Consider the following 20,679-nt stretch of genomic DNA (forward strand, 5'->3'; position numbering starts at 1 on the left):
ATTGATTTGACAGTCAAAGGGTCTATGCGGGGGTAATTGGTCAGCTTCCCTTTCGCTGAAGACGTCGCGGAGATCTGCGTATTGTCGTGGTACCTTCACGTTCTCCGTTACTTCAGTCCCTGCTAGGGTGGCTTGGGCCCCTGCCAAACCCTTTCCCTCTTTGCAGTGTTCTAAGCAATGTGCTGAACCAAAAGAAACCACTCTCTGATGCCAGCCCACCAGCGGATCATGTAACGCTAGCCAGCTCATCCCCAATATAATGGGAGCTCCTCCCAAGGTGGCCACATTAAACGCTATCAGTTCGGTGTGCCTTGCCACCTTCATTATCATTGGGACGGTCTGCAAGCTGACTTCTCCTCCCAACAGCTCCCTGCCATCGATCGTGGTCACCTGCAGGGGGTTGCTTAAAGGGATCGTCTGTATCTGGTGTTCAGCTGCAAACTCTTTGCTCATGAAATTGCAGGAGCTGCCTGAGTCCAACAGCGCCTTTATCTTTAGAGGGTGTCCGTTTGGCAGCTCTAGCGCCACTTCTATCACTAGGGCGGGTTTAGGAGGTTCTGGCGTGGGCACTTTCACTGCTCTTTGGCCTGACTGCTGTGCCCCGACGGTGGCAGCCAGGCGTTGGCTTTTACTTGCTTCGGTATTTCTTCCTCTCTTCCCTCCACAGCTCCTACCATCCCTTGCCATTCCTTCCTCTGGGGGCAGACTCTGGCAAAGTGACCTGGCTGTTGGCAGAGATAGCATTTCCGGGCGCCTTTTCCCTCCTTCTTTCCCCCCTCACTGGGCTTTGAAACTGCGCGCGCGCGCGCTGTTCCGATTTCCATCGGCTCTGCCGGCGGGAAAGTTGGCTCTGGAATGTCTGGAATGCGGAACTCCTTCCAACGTTCCCCCTTCCCTTCCCGCCTCTCCAATGCTCTCGCCTCCTGGCGCGCTCCTATGGTCAGCGCTGATTTGGTCAGCTGGTCCATAGACTCCGCCCTGGGCGCCCGGGAAAGTTCGTCTTTCACAGCCGAAGAAAGCCCTTCTTCAAAAAGCATTTGAATGGGTTCCGCCGATAGATCCCACCCCAATTTATGGATCAACATGGTGAATTCAGTCCAGTACTCACGGACAGATCGGCTCCCCTGTTTGCAAGCCATTAACTGTCTGCGGACCACTCCCTGTTCAATATCGCTGGAAAACATCAGATCCATGGCGCGAAAGAACTTCATCGTGTCCTTTAGGACGTCACTATTCGCTGCCATCAGGGGTCTAACCCAGTCTCTCGCCCCCTTTTCAAGATGCCCAATCACGAAAGCCACTCTTGATTCCTCGTCAGGGAATTCATCAAACTGCAGATTGAGGGCATATTGCATCTCTGTCCGAAAGCCATGATAGTCTTTGGGCTCCCCCCCAAACTTCTGCACCAATCCTGGTACCTTTCTGACGAGCTGGGTGTCTTTCCCCTTTTTGTCTGCATCCTGAGCCCTCCTCTCCTCAAGCCTCGCCGTCTGCAGTGCTAGCTGGACCTCCAACACCCGGTACCTTTCTTCCAGGCTTGGACCCGCTCCAGCTCCTGCTTCTCCGGTTCCGGCTGGGTTGCTCATGATGCCTTCTCCTGCACAAGCTGCTCACGAAGACTGTCGGAATGCTGTGATGGGACGATGAGCTGCTTGTGTGTAAAATCCTAGTCCCTCAGAGTTTGGTCAAGTTTGCAAACCTCTGTCTGTAACGGAGCCCCTTAAACATGGCTCCGTCAGTCGCTGGCAGATTCCGACAGTGGTTGCTTTCGGAATCGCTTCCAACATAAAAGCTCCTTAACGGAAACACGTCTTCTGGACTCTCTGCGTGACAGTTTCCGGCGAGGAGTGGGTGTCCCTACAGGAGGTCCTGAAACCTCCCCACTGTTTTCGCTGGAAGTGTCTCTGAGCCATCCCTCCAGCTCCCTTTCCCTCAGCCCAGCTCCTCTCCCCCTACTGGTTCCCTCTTCAGCTGCTGAGTCTCTCCCAACCTGTGTGAGCCCTTTCACTTCCCTTCCTTCCGATGGCAGTTCCCTGACAGCATCCATCGGGGATTCTTTAGCTGTGATTCCGGTATAGCAGGGAGTTGGACTAGACAACCTAATTCCCCTAATTTTACCAAAATCTTTTTAAACATCTATACATTTGCAGCTGCTTTTCCTGACACCAAGCCTCCCAATTTTGCTTTAGGTGAAATACAGATCCACAAGCCTCTTCCTCAAAACACACACACAAACCCAATAGATTTCACGTCAATGAAGCTGTTTTGGCTTCGCTCAAAATTCCTGCAGGTGTTTTTGCCTGAGCAGACCAGCCCAGTTCTGCCTCGGATCTTGCTTTAGGCAAAACTCGGTGGCAAACCCTGCTTTTTATCTACCGTCTTTAGTACTCTTCTTCAAATGTGGCAATCAAACCCGAAAATAGCACTCCAGGTGAACTGCTAGCAAACAAGAAAACATAACAGCTGCTAATATGCATCAAGATAATAGACAGCTCAAGCGATTAGCAGCTTCTTTCTTCTCGTGGCTGTGAGTGTGAATGTAGAGCTCCCCTTGAATCCTCTTTTACTCAAAGGGAAGCCAGCTCAGTGTTTAGCAAAACGCTATTAAAAGCACCAGAATCTTGGCCACAATGCACAGACTATCAGGCAATATTGGGCTGAAATTAGGAACCCACAGATCTGGAAACGGCCTCTGTTTGTAGTGAACCACCAAGGCTACAGCACAGAGTAATCTTCCCCAACCTGGTGCATTCCAGCTGTTTTGGACTACAAATCCCATCATCGCAAGCCAGCATGACTGGGTCTGGTGGGAGTTCTGTAGTCTGTAACAGTTGGAGGGTGCCAGAGCTGAGGGGCCACCAGCCTGTGAGCTGGATGTGGCCCATGTGGTTTTTCAAATGTAGCCAACAGCATCCCCTCTATGAAAGTCTTGAAAAAAATCTTTTCTTGGAGCCAACATAGAGCTTTCCTCAAAGCTAACAGCAGCACAGAGGAGGGTGGAGGCAGTTCGTAGTCATGACCAGTAGCCACTGTCAACCATATCCTCCATGAATTTATCCAATCTTCTTTTAAAGCCATCCAAGTTGCCATAGTCATCGCTGCCTCCAGTGGGAGCTGTGCTGTATAAAAAAGTTTCTTTGAATTGTCCTGAACCTTCCAACATCTGGCTTCACTGGAAGTCCATGAGTTTTAGCATTACAAAATAGGTGTGGGAAACTATTCTCTATCCACTTTCTCTATGCCGGACATAATTCACCGTATTTTTCGCTCCATAAGACACACCTGACCATAAGATGCACCTAGTTTTTAGAGGAGGAAAAGAACAACAAAAATATTCTGAACGGAACAGTGGATGTATGATTTTTGTGGTTCATGCTGTGGCCACAGACATGTGATCTGATGGTGAATTTGGGGTGACCCAATGCAAAAATCCTGAGGATCCATGTGGATCCATGCTTTGTAACTACATTTTGCACCATTGCAGCCCCAGGAAACAGTGGATGCGTGATTTTTTTTGGTGCAGGCTGTAGCCATGGACATGCTATGGGATCTAATGGTGAATTTGGGGTGACCCAATGCAAAAATCCTGAGGATCCATGGGCTTTTACCTCCCCCCTCCCAGGCAGCCTCCTAGTGTCCCTTATCTCTCTTCTGATCCCACCGATCAGCTGTTTCCTTTCAACACTCCCTTCCCTCTTGTTTGCCTTAGTGTCTTTTCCTTAGCAGGAACAGTTTTTTGCTCCTCCTTTTCTTCTAATTTCTCTCCATATTGCTTTAGTCTTCCTGTTTCCCCCCTTTACCTCCCCCCTCCCAGGCAGCTTCCTTTACCTCTAGCGTTCCATATCTCTCTCCCCGATCGGCAAACGATCAGCAGCTTTGTTTCAACGCCCACTTTCCATCTCCCCCCCCCCAAAAGCATGATCTGCTTTTTGCCCCTGGGCAATTCGGCTCCAGGGACCACACATTCACTCCATAAGACGCACAGGCATTTCCCCTTACTTTTTAGGAAGAAAAAGGTGCATCTTATGGAGCGAAAAATACGGGATTCTACAGTGCCACCTCTTAGGTGCCCTTTCTCCAAATTAAAAGTCCAAAACACGGCAGCCTTTCGTCACAAGGGAGTTAAATGTGATTCTATTAAGCAGTATCATACAGCTGCCCATAGGCAGCCTGAGATGCCCTTCACTTTGGCAATACATGCAGAAGGCCACTTATATATGCAGCTTCCTGTGGCACAGGTGAAGCTGAATGCTTCTCTTAACGCATGCTAAAGTGGCGCCAGACTATATTGTACCGTCTTCGCTTTTGACTCCTTTCAGCTTATCATCCTTCAGTTCTTCTCATCTGTGAGCCATCTTGGCCAATTTATTTTCTAGGGTGCAACCCATGCCCTTTATTCTCCCCGCTTACGTGCAACATTTCACAAATTACCTTTGAAAGTCAGCTGACCCCTATAGTTAAATTGAGAAATGCTGGGTCCCCGTTTCTTTCCTGCTGGGTAGAGATCCACGGCTAGACATCTAACTCGCTAAGGGGGGCAAACCATCTCCAAGATCAGCAATGGTTTATTAAGTTCTAATCTGACAAGCTGTCAGGCCCATTTCTCCATCCTCTTCTCTGCCATCGGTTTGCAAGACCACAAGAGGCCAACTACGTGCTACCTAATTTTCCTTCTCTGAGCTCAGCTGGATGTTTCCTGCTGGGGCACAATATAACCAGTTGGATGTGCAAGCAGCTTCAGGAGCTACTCAAATATCAGACTAGGCACCGGAGGGAGAGGGGGGGGGAAGCAGGTTGACAGATTCAGGTTGGTGTACAATCTACTCTCTGAAGCCTGCCAATTAAACCAAGAACTTTGACTCTTGGCTGTAAGTAGAAAGGAAACCATCACTGAAGGATAGGGCTTAAATATCCACTCAGATAGCTTCCCTCCCTTCCTCCCTCTCCCTAATGATACTGCTGCTTGCGCCACTCTGGAGCAGTATCTAAAGGAGGGTCCTTGAACAGATGGAGGCCTAATCCTTGCATTAAAACCAAGGGAGCTGCCAGGATGACTCGGCATTCACCACAAAACAAAGAGTTGCCGTAATGCTGCCTCCCCTCAAAACAAGGCAGCTTTTAGCTCCGGGCCAAGAGGGCAGGGAGATAAGCCTGTGCTTTTTCTAAAGCCCAGAAGAGAGCCCGGCCAAAAATAAAACCAAGGAGTGTGCGTTTGCCTGCTGAGTGGCGCGATAAGCTTCTTCTCGCTGCATTGGGTGGGGGAAACTACTGGCCAAGATTACAACCATCTTTGCATAGGCCTGATAGAATTGTAGAATGTGGAGACCAGTGGAAAGAACACAAAGTCCTGCCTTTCCCCCTGTTCTCCCCAGGACAGGGCACCCTTTGTTTACAGCAAGGATAGCCAATGTGGTGTGGTGGTTAAGAGCGGTAGACTCGTAATGTGGTGAACTGGGTTCGCTTCCCCGCTCCTCCACTTGCAGCTGCTGGGTGACCTTGGGCCAGTCACACTTCTCTGAAGTCTCTCAGCCCCACTCACTTCACAGAGTGTTTGTTGTGGGGGAGGAAGGGAAAGGAGATTGTTGGCCACTTTGAGACTCGTAAAGGCAAAGGGACCCCTGACCATTAGGTCCAGTCGTGACTGACTCTGGAGTTGCGGTGCTCATCTCGTTTTATTGGCCGAGGGAGCCAGCGTACAGCTTCTGGGTCATGTGGCCAGCATGACTAAGCCGCTTCTGGCGAACCAGAGCAGTGCACAGAAACGCCGTTTACCTTCCCGCTGGAGCAGTAGCTATTTATCTACTTGCACTTTGATGTGCTTTCGAACTGCTAGGTTGGCAGGAGCAGGGACCGAGCAACGGGAGCTCACCCCATCGCGGGGATTCAAACCGCCGACCTTGTTTGATCGACAAGTCCTAGGCTCAGTGGTTTAACCCACAGCGCCACCCGCATCCCTTGAGACTCCTTAGGGTAGTGATAAAGCGGGATATCAAATCCAAACTCCTCCTCCTCCTTCAATGTGGTGCCTTTAAGATGTCGGCAATCTCCAGCTCCAGACAACATGGCCAATGGTCAGCATTGATTAGATAAGTGCCTCAACAATATCTGGAGCTTATCATGTTGGCTGCACCAAGTCTGCAGCATCCCACATGGAGGAGTAGCCAACTTTCCATCCGAAGCCTTCTGTGGGAGATGTTAATTCTCACAGAAACAAAGGGAACTCAAGCCAGACCACTGGTCCACCTAGTACTGTCTACAATGCCTGACCAACATCAGTGAAACTCGCCGTTGTTCCAGGAAGGAGTTTTCCCAAGTACTACCTGGAGAAACTGGAGAGTGAAGCTGGGGCCTTCTGCACAGGGCTGGATGAATCATAAAGCAAAATAAGCATGTGCTTAGGGCATCGAGCGAAGGGGGGCATCACATAAATTTCCCATTGCCGGATTTTTAACATTCATGGTCACAAATTGCTCAGCTGAGCGTGCGTTTTCTCAGCAGAAGTATATTAAAAATTCCAACAGAACAACTATGCAACAAGGAAGGCTGGTTGCCTTATCTCTGATGCGTTGCGTAAGATTAGTTTTGAGGACCAAAGACTTTGCAATTAGAAAAAGTAGGAGAAAGATTTTCAAATGTAAATAAAGTATACAAAAGTTTACACTTTCCATCTTACTGTAGGTTTTGTTTCATTTCAACAACAAGTAAAAATTTATGGTTTATTATTGTTCCTATTAATTAGATATATTTGGGGGCACCAAAATCCTTTAAATGCTTAGGGCCTCTAAAGGTCTTAATCCAGTGCTGATTCTGCACCCAAAGCAGATGCTATAACCACTGAGCTACAGCCACCCCTCCTCTTCCGCCCAACTACTGTATTTTTCAATGTATAAGATGTCCCCTATTTTGGGGGACTCCAAATTAAGAAAACATCCCTCAGCACTACCTGTGTATAAGACGAGCCCCAATTTTAAACCTAATTTTTTGGTTTAAAAAACCTGCTAGTCTTATACACGGAAAAATACGGTACTTTCTTTCTATGCCTTGAATGAAGAAAGCTATTAAAAAATGGGCTTAGCGGTCTGCCCTGCTGTTTAAAAATATGGAACCTACTTTTGATGATCATCTCTATGTGCACATAAAGTTAATGAAATATCAGATGTTGCTCATCCCCTCTTTTCTCTCTCGCCAATGACTTACAACCAAAGGATCATTGTTACTGTTGCTGCCATTAAGTGGCAAGGAAAGGGGTCTGGGAGCTGGATGGATGGCAGCAGGGCTGGAAGGGAATTCTTCACCGGCTCCGGTTAAAATCCGAGACGGAGAAGAATTTCAAGGTTATACTGTTCCCTTCTCTTTTTGAGGCAAGCACTATGAGCCCAGTGAGGTTTGCTTCTCAAAGCCTGGAAAGAAGACTCTGGGAGACATTTCTGCTGAATTGTGGTGTGCAACTGCACAGCTGTGCATTGAGAGGAAGGGAAGAGTGGTGTGCCCTTCAAGAGATCACATATGAAGGCATGCAGAAACTGTGGTATAAGTCAGCTTTTCCCCAACCTGGTGCCTTCCAGACATTATAACTGCACTACTACAGTGGTACCTCGGGTTACATACACTTCAGGTTACAGATGCTTCAGGTTACAGACTCCACTAACCCAGAAATAGTACCTTGGGTTAAGAACTTTGCTTCAGGATGAGAACAGAAATCGCGCAGCGGCGGCGTGGCAGCAGCGGGAGGCCCCATTAGCTAAAGTGGTGCTTCAGGTTAAGAACAGTTTCAGGTTAAGAAAGGACCTCCGGAACGAATTAAGTACGTAACCAGAGGTACCACTGTATGGTAATTTATGGACCTAATAGGTATCTAAAGCCATTTGCACATAACAATATGAAGGAGCGTCTCCACCTCCATCGTTCTGCCCAGACACTGAGGTCCAACGCCGACCAGCTCCAGCCAATGGCCAGGGATGATGGGACTTGTAGACCAACAACATATGGACACCACCAGGTTACAAGAGCGTTGGTCTAAGCACTTCTTTCGATACCTCTTTCTCCTGGATATCCATCTCTGCCAGGCTGTCCAGGCATCCCAGCTTCTCCTCTCTCTCCTTTCATGCCAGGAGGCCCAGGAAGACCAGGCGGACCAGGTTCTCCAGGCTTCAGCTTATCTTCCCAAATGGGAACTGGCTTCTGTGAATGTTCATGGACGAATGAGTCAAACTTCAACACGTGAGCTGAAGAAGTAAAAGGAAAGGAGGAAATGGAGTCTCTGGTTTACCATCTCCATTATTTCCCATGATGCACCCTGCTTCTTGCATTTGTCAGGGTTTTTCCTGGACACACATTCACACGGTGCAATTATCGACACATCTCCCTGTACACATGTATCTGTGTTTTTGTGAAAGGGTATACTCTTGCCGCTCTGTACAGATCATATATTATCACAAATGCTACGTCCTGTGAAATGTCCCGTGTGAATTATGTACACAGATTGTACACTTGCTGGACATTATGTGAACACTCTTGTAGTCTGGCATGTAGTGTGGCTACACATTTTTAGTGCATGGTTTTTAATTTTTAAATGTTTAATGTAACTGTTTAAATATAAGTTTATGATTTTGTGACATAAATATTTTTTTATAAATCTTCAGATGAAGGGTGGTATACAAATTTAATAGTCATACCCGATGTTACATTTGCTTCATGTTACGTTTTTTCAGGTTGTGGTCCGCAGCGACCCGGAAGTACCGGAAAGGGTTACTTCTGGGTTTCGCCGCTCGCGCATGCACAGAAGCGTTAAACTGTGCTTTGCGCATGCGCACAAGTGCCAAATCGCACCACGCACCTGCGCAGGTTGCGGGCTTTTCATGTTGCGAACGGGCCTCCGGAACGGATCCCATTCACAAGCAGAGGTTCCACTGTACGTAAATAAATAAAGAATAAGTGAGGTCTGGCATGCAGGGAAAATATCATTGAATTATCAGGAGCATACATGGAAACCCGGTTCTAAATTAAGAAGCCTGATAGAGATTGGGGATGGGGGAGCTGATATACAGTACAGAAAAGAAACAAAATGGCTTACTTTCAAGGGCTGCATGCACACCTTGCATTTAAAGCACATTGAAAGCACCTGACTTCCCCCAAAGAATCCTAGGAACTGTAGCTCTGTAAAAGATACACAACATACCCCAAGGTTCTTTGGGGAAAGTCATGTGCTTTCAATGTATGGTGTGTACTCAGTCACAGTAAGCTAAGCTTCAGAATCTTAAGAAGGAATCTCAGGCTTGCTTGCATGGGACAAAGGTCAGCCATGATGTCTAGCAGATGACCAATGACAATTCCCATATTTTAATCCTGAAGGATCAGGAGAGGCTATCGATGGAGAAGTTGGATCCTCTATTACAGAGCTTTCCAAACTGTGTGTTGTGATACATCAGTGTGTTGGCTGCAGTGTGTAGGCGTGTCGTGCAGATGTGCTCCACATTCCTCCTGGGGCTGGAAAGGGGTTAGTTTAACCTCCGGTTTGTTAGTAAAACTTAATTGCTGTGTCAGGAAATGATGCATGTCTGAAACGTGTGTCACCAACATGGAAAGTTTGGAATGCTCTGCTCTATTAGGTGTGACTATGTGGGTCTCGGCATGCTCTAAGGGTAGAGTTTTGGCACTTGGGACATAACATGTCCAACATGTGGAGACACACACACACACACACACACACACACACACACACACAGAGTGCGCTGCTCCACTGGCACAACTCAGGAACTGGAAGGTAAGAGCTGAGAAATAGTTCCAACTTCGTTCTTGTAAAAGGACCATCAGAGGTGGGGTACCGTACTTTTCTGTGTATAAGGCGCCCCCATGTATAAGACATCCCCTATTGTTGAGCTTTTTTTCAGGAGGGATTGCGTCGGCTGCAACCAATCAAACGTCCACCCTATGCACTACCAATATATAACACGACCCCCACTTTTTAGCATGATGTAGTCTTATACACGGATGTAGTCTTTTACACGGAAAAGTACGGTATTTCGAATCTGTGTGCATGGAGGATGCTTGAAATATGACAGATAAATTACAGGGTCATCAACACAGGTACATCACATTGTTAAAGGGATAGGCATTTTATTCTCTCTCTCTTTTTCTACACAGGGACCTGTGCACACATCCAATGTCTCACTAGCTACACATGGGAAACTGTGCATCACTTTTTACACATTTGAGGAATGCTCTGCTCCCACCTACCCCAAGCTGTAACTATTTATCTAGAGGTGGGAATGTGCTACAAAAACATAATCACATAATGTGTTAATCCAGAATTTGATCAGATTACTTCAAAACAGAGCAGTGGCCAGGATCAGAGTATTATCACAGCTCTGCTCCGTAGCTGAATTATCCAGAGATAGGGATGGGCACATCTGTCCCTTCTCGTTTCTCCCACTTTCTCATTTCTTCCACTTTCCCATTTTTCCCAACTGATTTCCAGATCAGTTGGCAGTTAAAAAATATATTTAAAAAGTCCTCATGAAATTGCACCAGCATTTTGGTGCAAATGTCTCCTAATATACCCCTCTTGCAGGCAATTTTGCCTAATGTATATATTTTTGCCGAGCAATTTCCCCCAATACAGTGCATTCTTGTACCTTATGTTCATTAACGTATGTGGGGTTTTTTGAATAATTGTTTTGGTTGGATAGCTACATTGCAAAATCCAGAAAAGTAAAAATTTTGAAGGAAGGCTGGGTGTCAGTTTGCACGTGCCTGTTTGTTTCCGGAAGTGCAAATTAAGTAGATGCATTTTTAAATGCAAACGGAATTGAATCCCTTTCACCCTTATCCACAGATTAAGCAATGGAACTCCTTATAATCTGAATTAAGGGACTCCAGTCAAGACTTCTGGTGAACCGCAGCCACAGGAAAGGAGCGCGAGGCTGCCCTCCGGGGGGGTCTCGAACAACGCGGGGGTCTAGAGGTGTCACGAAGGCTCCGTGGACCTCGAAACCCCAAGAGGATTATCTTGGGGGACAGGTACCTGGCGGTGCTACCGGTGCTCTCCTGTTTTTCGGACATTTTAAATCAAGTTTGAGAACAGGATCGGAGCTGCAGCATGAAAGGGAAGCAACAGACCTCGTGTTGTGAAGCCTCAGGCTCCGAGTGAAAGCGGCAAGCCTCCAACAACAATTAAGAAGCTGGGTTACAACCAAAACAATAACAGACTGAATTTAAGTTATAGAAACCAGCGGAACAAAGATACTATGATATGAAAGAAGAAGGAATTTGCTTTTGCGGTAAGAGTAATGGGCGTGTAACGGAAGACTGGGAGAGGAGAGGGAGAGAGACTGTAACTGCCTAGTGGGCGTGGCGGAGAGACCTCAGATACAAAGTGTAAAATTCTGAGGCAGTGAACTGATTGAAAATAGCTGAATATTTGAAAAGCGGATAGAAACATTTCTGCTCTACCCTGGTCGGAGCGCGCTACACCAGCGACTGAAAGGGATGGTAATTTTTCACCCAGTCTAGGATATTTAAGTGAGACTTTATGCTGAGTTACGGCATTCTGTATATACCTCCCCCTGTATAATGGATTCAAGCTGAAACTGTTTCTCTTTATTATTTGGTGCTTAATTGACTGAAAGCTGAGTTTGCTATTGAGAGGAGCGGACACGACGAGAGGCTGGGGAGTAGAAAGTGAACTGTAAGAGGAGAAATTTGGAAAACAGTGGAACCTCCCGACGCCATTGTGTGATCCACTTCTCGCTTTCCTCTTAAAGTGGTACACAGCTGTAAATCATCCAGGAGAAGATAATTTGGGCGCCTTAAATATTTAACCTACCACTACAGAAAACGGGGAGTAAACGGCTAAGCCGAAATAAAAGGAAAGAAAGAAGATTTAAACACAGTACCTCGGCAAGACTTTACGATCCTTCTAGATCCTGCTGCCTCTCCGTGATAATCTTTTGGTTCACTTTTGACCCCCCCCCCCGTTTTGAAACCCGCCCCGCACATCATCCCTATTTCCTGGAAAGTATTGAGCCGGATTTTCCCCCACTTCCTTTTCTCCCCTACGTGTCTTGATGTTTCCTATTTTATTTATCTTCTAGGACCTAAATTCTGAGAACTTTCTCTCCTTCTCATTTGCTTTTTGTGACTGTAAACGACTGTAAACGACTGTAAGCGATCTACCAAACTGACCCCCTAGCTGTGAGTGGAAAGAGACTGCATACTGAAGATTTAAAAGGGTGAATGCAAGTAAAGCGCCACCGTGTGGGGCCAGAAAGGTACTATACTGGGAAAACAAAGAAATTTCCTAAACTACAGTTGAGCGACCCCTAGGGGTGGGAAAGAACTTTTTCTTCTTTTGCCTCTTTTTTTTTAAAATCTCTCTTTTCTTTTTTCTTTTTCTCTTTTTTTCTTACTTTCTTCTTCTTCTTCTTCTTCTTCTTCTTCTTCTTCTTTTTAGTTAATTAAGACTAATAGAAATACAAAATGAAGAAGGGGGTGGGAACGCCTGCTGAAAGGAGACCATCCAGACAAGAAAATGGGAAAGAGGGGAAAGAAATCAAGGACTATGATAATTTGATGGCTGAAATAAGGAAAGAGTTTAAACATAACGAACAATATATCGAGAAAAAATTACTGGAAGTACAAGATTCATTGAATAAGAGATTAGAAGGGGTGGTGGGAGAGTTAACAGGAAAAGTAAAAGATTTATCTCTAAGATCCAAAGTACTTGAAGACTCAATGAAAAGGGTTCAAAAAGATACTAAAGAAAATAAGAAAGATATGGATAGGATTAAGACAGAGGTGAAGGAGATAAATAAAATACAGGAAGAGTTACTGGATAGTGTGGCGATGACTCAAATGAGACAGAAACAATCAAACCTGAAATTTAGGGGGATCCCTGAGGAACCTAATGAAAACATACGATCTAAACTGGTTAGAGAATTGGCAGTTTGGTTAGATATGAAGGAAGAGGACATAGGATACTCAGTTGCAAATATTTTTTGGATAAGAACAAAATCAGCCAAAGCCAGAGGGAAGAAACTGCCAGGAGATGTCCTGGTCATGTTTAACTCTCTGGATATGAGAAATGAAATACTAAAGTTAAACTATAATCAAAAATTATGTATTGAGGGAAAGCCAATTATTATATTTAAAGAGATTCCTTCGAGATTTCTTCGTAAGAGAGATGTTTATAAAAAACTAACTAACCAATTGAAGAAGATAGGGATCCAATATAGATGGGAGTTCCCGGAAGGGATTTCATTCTATTTCAAGGAAAAAAGATTCAAACTATCCAGCTCTCTGGAATTGGATAAATTTGCAAGAAGATATGAGAAGGAACTGGGAAGGTTGGGAGGGGGGGATCCAGAAGGGGCGCAGATGGGGGAAGAGAGGGGTGGAGGTGAAGAAAGTGGAGAGGGAGAAGAGGAGGAAAACCTAGACGAAGAAAAAGAAGAGGAAGAGACAGATAACAAGGAACAGTAGACCTAACCTAGATTTGACCACTTACTGATTGTACATTAAAAATGACCTTAAAAATAACCTCGTGGAATGTGAACGGGCTCAATAATAAAAATAAAAGAAACCAAATTGCTCATGTATTGCTTAAAAAGAACCTTGACATAATCTGTCTGCAAGAAACCCATGTAACAAAAAAACATAAAAGAATTTTAAGTAATAAGAGATTGGGGTTGGACTTTGTAGCATCGGATAATGTCAAGAAAAGAGGAGTGGTACTATATATAAAAGAAAAATTTGATCCAAAATTAATACATAAAGACGAAGAGGGGAGAACAATAGCAGTACAGATCACCCACCAAGGAGAAAAGATAATCGTGGTAGGGATATATGCACCCAATGACAAAAAATCAGCATTTTATTCTGAACTAGGTAACAAATTGTTAGAATGGATGGACCAACAAATGATATTGATGGGGGACTTTAATGGAGTGGTTCTCCCAAATTTGGATAGATCAATAAGAAAACAGGAAATGAGGGAGGGCAAATTACCGAAAGCCTTCTTCGAATTAGTGGAAAATTTGGGATTAATTGACGCTTGGAGATTTAAAAACCCCACGATAAAACAATTCACTTTTTTTTCAAACCCAAATCAAAGCTGGGGGAGAATAGATCATATTTGGGTCTCGAAGGAATTGACGCAAAGAGTAATTAAGACTGAAATCCTCCCACAAACTTTATCTGATCGTAATCCAGTATATATGGAGGTAAAAGGAAAAGATTTCAGAACATTAAGATGGAGAATGAACGAAAACCTATTCAATGATCAAAAGATAGCAAATAAAGCAAAAGAGACAATTGAGGAATATTTTAAGTGGAATTTGAATAAAGAAACATCTCTAGAAACGGTGTGGGATGCCGGGAAGGCTGTCATGAGGGGTTTTCTTATTCAGAAAAATAGCATCTCAAAAAAGATAAAAGAGAAAAGGAAAGAAGAAATCTTACTACACCTTATGGAGAATGAAAGACAATTAACCATCAAACCAGGAGATGAAATATTAAAACAAAACATAAGGATGCTACAAGCTCAATTTTCTATGATAGTGAACCAGGAGATTGAATGGAGGATCAAAATGATGAAACAAAAGAACTTTGAATCAGCAAATAAGATAGGAAAATACCTGGCGTGGCAATTAAGAGAGAGGAAAAAACAAAACATGATATGTAAGATAAGGGATGGAGAAAGGATAGTGGAGGACCCAAAAGAGATAAAGAAGATATTTCAGAAATACTATAAGGAACTATATAAAAGAGAAAGAGAGATAGATAATGAGATAGAAAATTACTTGAAAAAATACCAATTGCAACAGATCACGACTGAAGAAAGAGAATATCTAAACCAGACAATTACAGAGGAAGAAATTAGGAAAGCAATAAAAAAAATGAGAATAGGAAAAGCGCCGGGGCCAGATGGTATCTCGGCTAAATATTATAAAATATTAAGTGACCAAATTTCCCCAGTGCTATGTGAAGTCATGAACAATGTATTAAAAGAAGGGAGAATTCCAAACACCTGGAAAGAAGCGTATATTACCTTAATCCCTAAAAAAGACACAGATGGTTTAGAGGTAAAAAATTATAGACCTATTTCGTTACTAAATAACGACTATAAATTATTCGCAGACGTACTGGCAGAAAGGTTAAAAAAAGTCTTAAATAAAAGAATCCATAAAGACCAAACGGGTTTCCTCCCGGGGAGACAACTGAAAGACAACGTAAGAAATGTGATTGACATCATTGAGTATTTGGATACTAGAATAGACAAACAGGCGGCGCTGATCTTCATTGACGCCGAGAAGGCATTTGACAACGTCTCCTGGCGTTTCATGAAGGAAAATTTAAAAATGATGGGAATTGGTGAAGGATTTAGAAAAGGTATTGACGCAATTTATCAAGAGCAAAATGCCAAACTTATAATAAATAACAATATATCGGAGGCCTTTGATATTGCCAAAGGGACTAGGCAAGGTTGTCCTTTATCCCCTTTGTTATTTATAACAGTGTTGGAAGTGTTTAATAAAAGGTTAAGGGAAACACTGGAAGTTAAAGGAATTAAGGTAGGAAGTAAGGAATTCAAAATAAAAGCATTTGCAGATGACTTGATATTAACATTGGAAGATCCTAAGAACAGTCTACAAGCAGCCTTACAGAAATTAGAAGAATTTGGAAAAGTGGCAGGTTTTAAGCTTAACAGGAATAAGACCAAAATGATAACAAAAAATATAACCAAGGAAGAGATAGCAGAGCTAGAACAAAGGACAGGAATTACGGTTGTTAAGAAGGTAAAATATTTAGGAGTGTGGATCACAGCAAAAAATATAAACTTATATAAAGATAATTATGAGGCTACTTGGAAGGGTGTCAAGAAAGACTTAGAAATCTGGGAGAGATTGAAACTTTCTTTCTTAGGGAGGATCTCGGTTATTAAAATGAATGTCCTGCCCAGAATGTTATTTTTGTTCCAAACTATACCAGTAATGAAAGGACTAAAACAGTGTAAAGATTGGCAAAGGATCTTAGCGAGATTTATCTGGCAGGGGAAAAGACCACGAATAAAAATGAAAATATTGGTAGACAAAAAAGAAAGAGGGGGTTTTTCTTTACCAGATTTGAGTCTATACTATGAAGCGGCTTGTTTAATGTGGGTGAAAGACTGGATAAAGTTAGAGAATACTGATATCTTGGATTTAGAGGGCTTTGATAACAGGTACGGGTGGCACTCGTACCTGTGGTACGAAAAGGTGAAAGTTCATAGAGGCTTTCTAAATCATATAATCAGAGGATCATTATTTCAAGTATGGGAAAGAAATAAGAACTTGCTGGAAAAGAAAACTCCATGGTGGATCTCACCAATTGATGTCTTAACTGTTAAAAAAACTAATATGGAAGGGAAAAGAGCCACCTATGAAGAACTTATCAATAAAACTGATCAGGGCATAAAACTCAAGCCCTATGAGGAGGTAAAGAATGTACTTACGGGATGGTTGCAATACCATCAAGTGAATGATCTGTTAAAAGATGATAAAAAGAAACTGGGATTTGAAGATAAAAAATCTAAATTTAATGTAGAAATTATTGAAGGCAAAAACAAAACATTATCTAGGATGTATGACCTTTTACTGGATTGGTATACAAAAGATGAAGAGGTGAAGGAGGCTATGATAAAATGGGCCATAGACATTGGTTACAACATTGACTTTGTAAAGTGGCAGGAATTGTGGAATGTAAATATGAAATTCACGGCGTGTATGGCATTAAGGGAGAATCTCTGGAAGATGATTCATAGGTGGTATCTCACACCAGTGAAATTGGCTAAGATTTACAAACTGAAGAATAAGAAGTGCTGGAAATGTGGAGAGGAAGATGGTGAGTTCTACCACATGTGGTGGACATGCAGGAAAGTAAAAGGCTTTTGGGAACTGATCTACAATGAGCTTAAAAGGATTTTTAAATATACTTTTCCCAAAAAGCCTGAAGCTTTCCTGCTAGGAATAGTTGGCAAGGAAATTAAAAAAGAGGATAAAAATCTGTTTCTATATGCCACAACGGCCGCTAGAAATATGTTGGCCCAAAGCTGGAAAACAGAATTAATACCTACTATAGACGACTGGCAGAACAAGATGATAAATTATGTTGAACTAGCTAGAATAACAGGAAGACTAAGAGACCAGGATGACCAGAAGTTTCATGAAAATTGGAATAAATATCTGACGTATATAAGAGATAAGTATAGAACTTTGAGGACTCTGGCAGGGTTAGAATAACTCTAACAGTGTTTGGCAAATATGTAAAGGAGATAAAACATGTAACTTTAGAAATTATCTGATACTTATCAATAAAGTGAAGGGAAGTCCGAGGCTCGGCGGAGCCTATAAATAATTGTGTACTATATATATGATTTTTGTAACAGCTATGTTATATGCAATTTATGTAATCTAGACTGTATATATGTATAATCAATGAAAATTAATAAAAATGTATATAAAAAAATATATATATATAATCTGAATTAAGGGGTGGATTTTGGCACCGTCAGCGAACTTTGGGTCAGGCAGCCCAGCATAGCGGCAGGAGATAAATTGTTCAGAGGAGAGAGATGTAGAAACGGGAAGCCGGTTAGTTGTTCAGGTTGTTGGGCAGAGATGTACTTACACTGAATTAGGCGCTCACAAGCCTGATTAACCAGATGATAGATTGTGGCTAAAGACTGGGCTTCACCCTAAGGGGGAGGAGGGAAGAAAACAGATGTGGAGATCAATGCCAGCATATGAGAAGAGTAAAAACAGTCAGGTTTTGCACATCTCTCGTTCTTTGGAGCATGCCATGCAAAATAATACGATACATTGCAGTTCGCTACCTTATCACCACCCTGTTTATTGCTTTATTTCAGCCAACGCTGGCAGTGGCTGTAAGCAGAAAAACCCCTCCCCTTCTCTTCCCCTTGCAGATGCCTACATCAGATCCTGCATTGCAGGGGGTTGGACGAGGTGATCCTTGGGTCCCTTCCAACTCTTGCTGTTGTTATTTAGTCGTTTAGTTGCGTCCGCCTCTTCGTGACCCCATGGACCAGAGCACGCCAGGCACTCCTGTCTTCCACTGCCTCCCGCAGTTTAGTCAAACTCATGCTGGTAGCTTTGAGAACACAATCCAACCATCTTGTCCTCTGTCGTCCCCTTCTCCTTGTGCCCTCCATCTTTCCCAACATCAGGGTCTTTTCTAGGGAGTCTTCTCTTCTCATGAGGTGGCCAAAGTCTTGGAGCCTCAGCTTCAGGATCTGTCCTTCCAGTGAGCACTCAGGGCTGATTTCCTTAAGAATGGATCGGTTTGATCTTCTTGCAGTCCATGGGACTCTCAAGAGTCTCCTCCAACACCATAATTCAAAAGCATCAATTCTTCGGCGATCAGCCTTCTTTATGGTGCAGCTCTCACTTCCATACATCACTACAGTGGTACATCAGGTTACATATGCTTCAGGTTACATACGCTTCAGGTTACACACTCCGCTAACCCAGAAATAGTGCTTCAGGTTAAGAATGTTGCTTCAGGATGAGAACACAAATCGTGCTCTGGCGGCACGGCGGCAGCAGGAGGCCCCATTAGCTAAAGTGGTGCTTCAGGTTAAGAACAGTTTCAGGTTAAGAACAGACCTCCGGAACAAATTAAGTACTTAACCCGAGATACCACTGTACCGGGAAAACCATAGCTTTAACTATACGGACCTTTGTCGGCAAGGTAATGTCTCTGCTTTTTAGGTTTGTCATTGCAGACCGGACGTTAGCCATTAACAATGAAATCAAAGAATTGGAGAATTGGAGACAATCCTCAGGGTAATCTAGTCTAACCTCCTGCAACATAGGAATCGCCATTTCTCTTTCTTTCTTTGTGCTCTGGCACATATTAATTTTAAAACATCAACAAAGCCTTCCACTTATGGCTGCAAGTGGCCTTCCGAAACTGCTGTAATAATTCTGTATTATTAAACTGCTCTGCAAAGGAACAGTAAATCTAAACACAATCACATCCATGCACAGATCCTGAAGAGACTGTCAAGCAGAGAGTTCTGATGCTGAAAATTAATGTGGACACTATTAAAATGCATTCATTTCTGAATATTTAAAGAAGCCCGGCCATTCCTTTGTGATTGAATAACCAAACTCTATTTGAAATGGCACCTCTCCATTTATTTATCTATCTATTTATCTACCCATACTAATATATATCTTTGGATATAGATATATCTTCCTTGTGACAGGTAATAAAGCAATCAAAATGCAGAAAACAACTTGAAAATAGTCACTGCCATTATCCATAAAAGCTCATAACGAAATGAAAATTGAGCCCTGCATCAAACAGTGAGATTTTTGATGACACCGTCTGGATCAATGTGCAGTCTTCACCCAAAATTAAACAAGAACTGGGCAGGGTGCCCAGGAAATAAAAGTGAAAAATGCTACCACATTTTTGAAAAAAATAATCAGAGAGGAAAGCCTAGCAAGAGCGCAATAGAGTGGGTTTAAAAATAAAATAAAATTGAAAAGTCAGATGGCAGAGGGAAATGATAGAAAGTCATGCACCTGGGTCCTGGTGATAGCTGCAGAGGGAATCTAGCAAAAGTTCAAAACCCATCAACCAGCCCATTTTAAAAAAAGAGCAAACAAACCTCACAGGAAGTTTAGCACACCTTAGTGCAGTTGGGAAAACTGGAATAGATCCCATGCGGTTTGCTAATCATTATTCCTAGTAGTTTGATTTCCCCAGAATGTTTCAGTCAGGGTGGGCTTTCCTAAGGGGCTAACTACATGTTACACACTAATGTGCAGAGCTGCATCCTAGTGTGTTTTGTTTTTTGCTTTTGGAGTCAAGCCACTTCAGGAAGGGGAAATTAAAGCAGAGAAGAAGGAAAACAGAAAGTGGCCTTTATATCAGTCCAGAGCATTGGTCCATCTATATCAGAGGTGGGTATCTGCCCATTGTCCTCTTTCCTATTTAGTGGTACCCAGCCTCTGTGAACTTCTATGACAACCCATGAAACAGAAGCCATTTCCCCAAGTCTGACATAGTTTTGTAAAATCCAAGATCTTGTCCCAGATCCACCTTTGGCGATGTCAAAACTTGCCCCTAACTCTTGTGGAGAAAACTAGCCAACAGGATGCCTCTGTTAGCCCTGGAAGAAAGCTGGATTTTCTTCTGAGAATGGGCAAAGCAATCTTAATCTGCAATTTATTTGGGGGTGGGGGAATGGGTTGGAGAAGAGGGTCCCTCCACACTACTGGAGAACAGCTCTGCCACTGGGGAAAGGGGAATCCACCATGCAAAATGGGGGTTCACAACATATCCAGGGAAAATCTATGGGCTATATTTTTACCCTGGCCTTAAACTGCTAAGGTATATTTTGTTTCATGGGACTTCTTCTGAATTTATACTTCGGAATGGTTTCACTTTTTGCATAATTGTAGTGGTTTCAATTGTATGTTCTATCGTCGTGCCTGGGACCTTATGGGCAAGAGCAGGTAAGAAATCAGATACAACATTAACTAAATAAAGAAAAGGTCTACCACCAACACCGGAACTTGAAATGGGTTGTTCTGAGGGGGTGAGGAGGAGAAGGTGGGGGGTGGTTTTGGATCTACTGGATCCTTGAGAGTCCCAAGGATCTCGGTAGCGGCA

At 43.5% G+C, this 20,679-nt stretch overlaps 1 protein-coding gene across 1 annotated transcript in view; it reads right to left on the reverse strand.

Moving 5' to 3' along the window:
- Positions 1-20,679, reverse strand: part of COL20A1 (collagen type XX alpha 1 chain) — a 156,308-nt gene that overhangs the window by 12,960 nt on the left and 122,669 nt on the right. Inside the window, exons 36-37 of the mRNA XM_081010996.1 lie at positions 17,665-17,731; positions 8,037-8,225 (exon numbers count right to left, since the gene is read on the reverse strand). Coding sequence (XP_080867122.1) covers positions 8,037-8,225; positions 17,665-17,731 — 256 coding nt within the window. The remainder of the gene's footprint in view (positions 1-8,036; positions 8,226-17,664; positions 17,732-20,679) is intronic.

Source organism: Podarcis pityusensis, assembly GCF_964106645.2.
Source record: "Podarcis pityusensis genome assembly, chromosome: 6".
In the NCBI taxonomy this organism is placed as follows: domain Eukaryota; kingdom Metazoa; phylum Chordata; class Lepidosauria; order Squamata; family Lacertidae; genus Podarcis; species Podarcis pityusensis.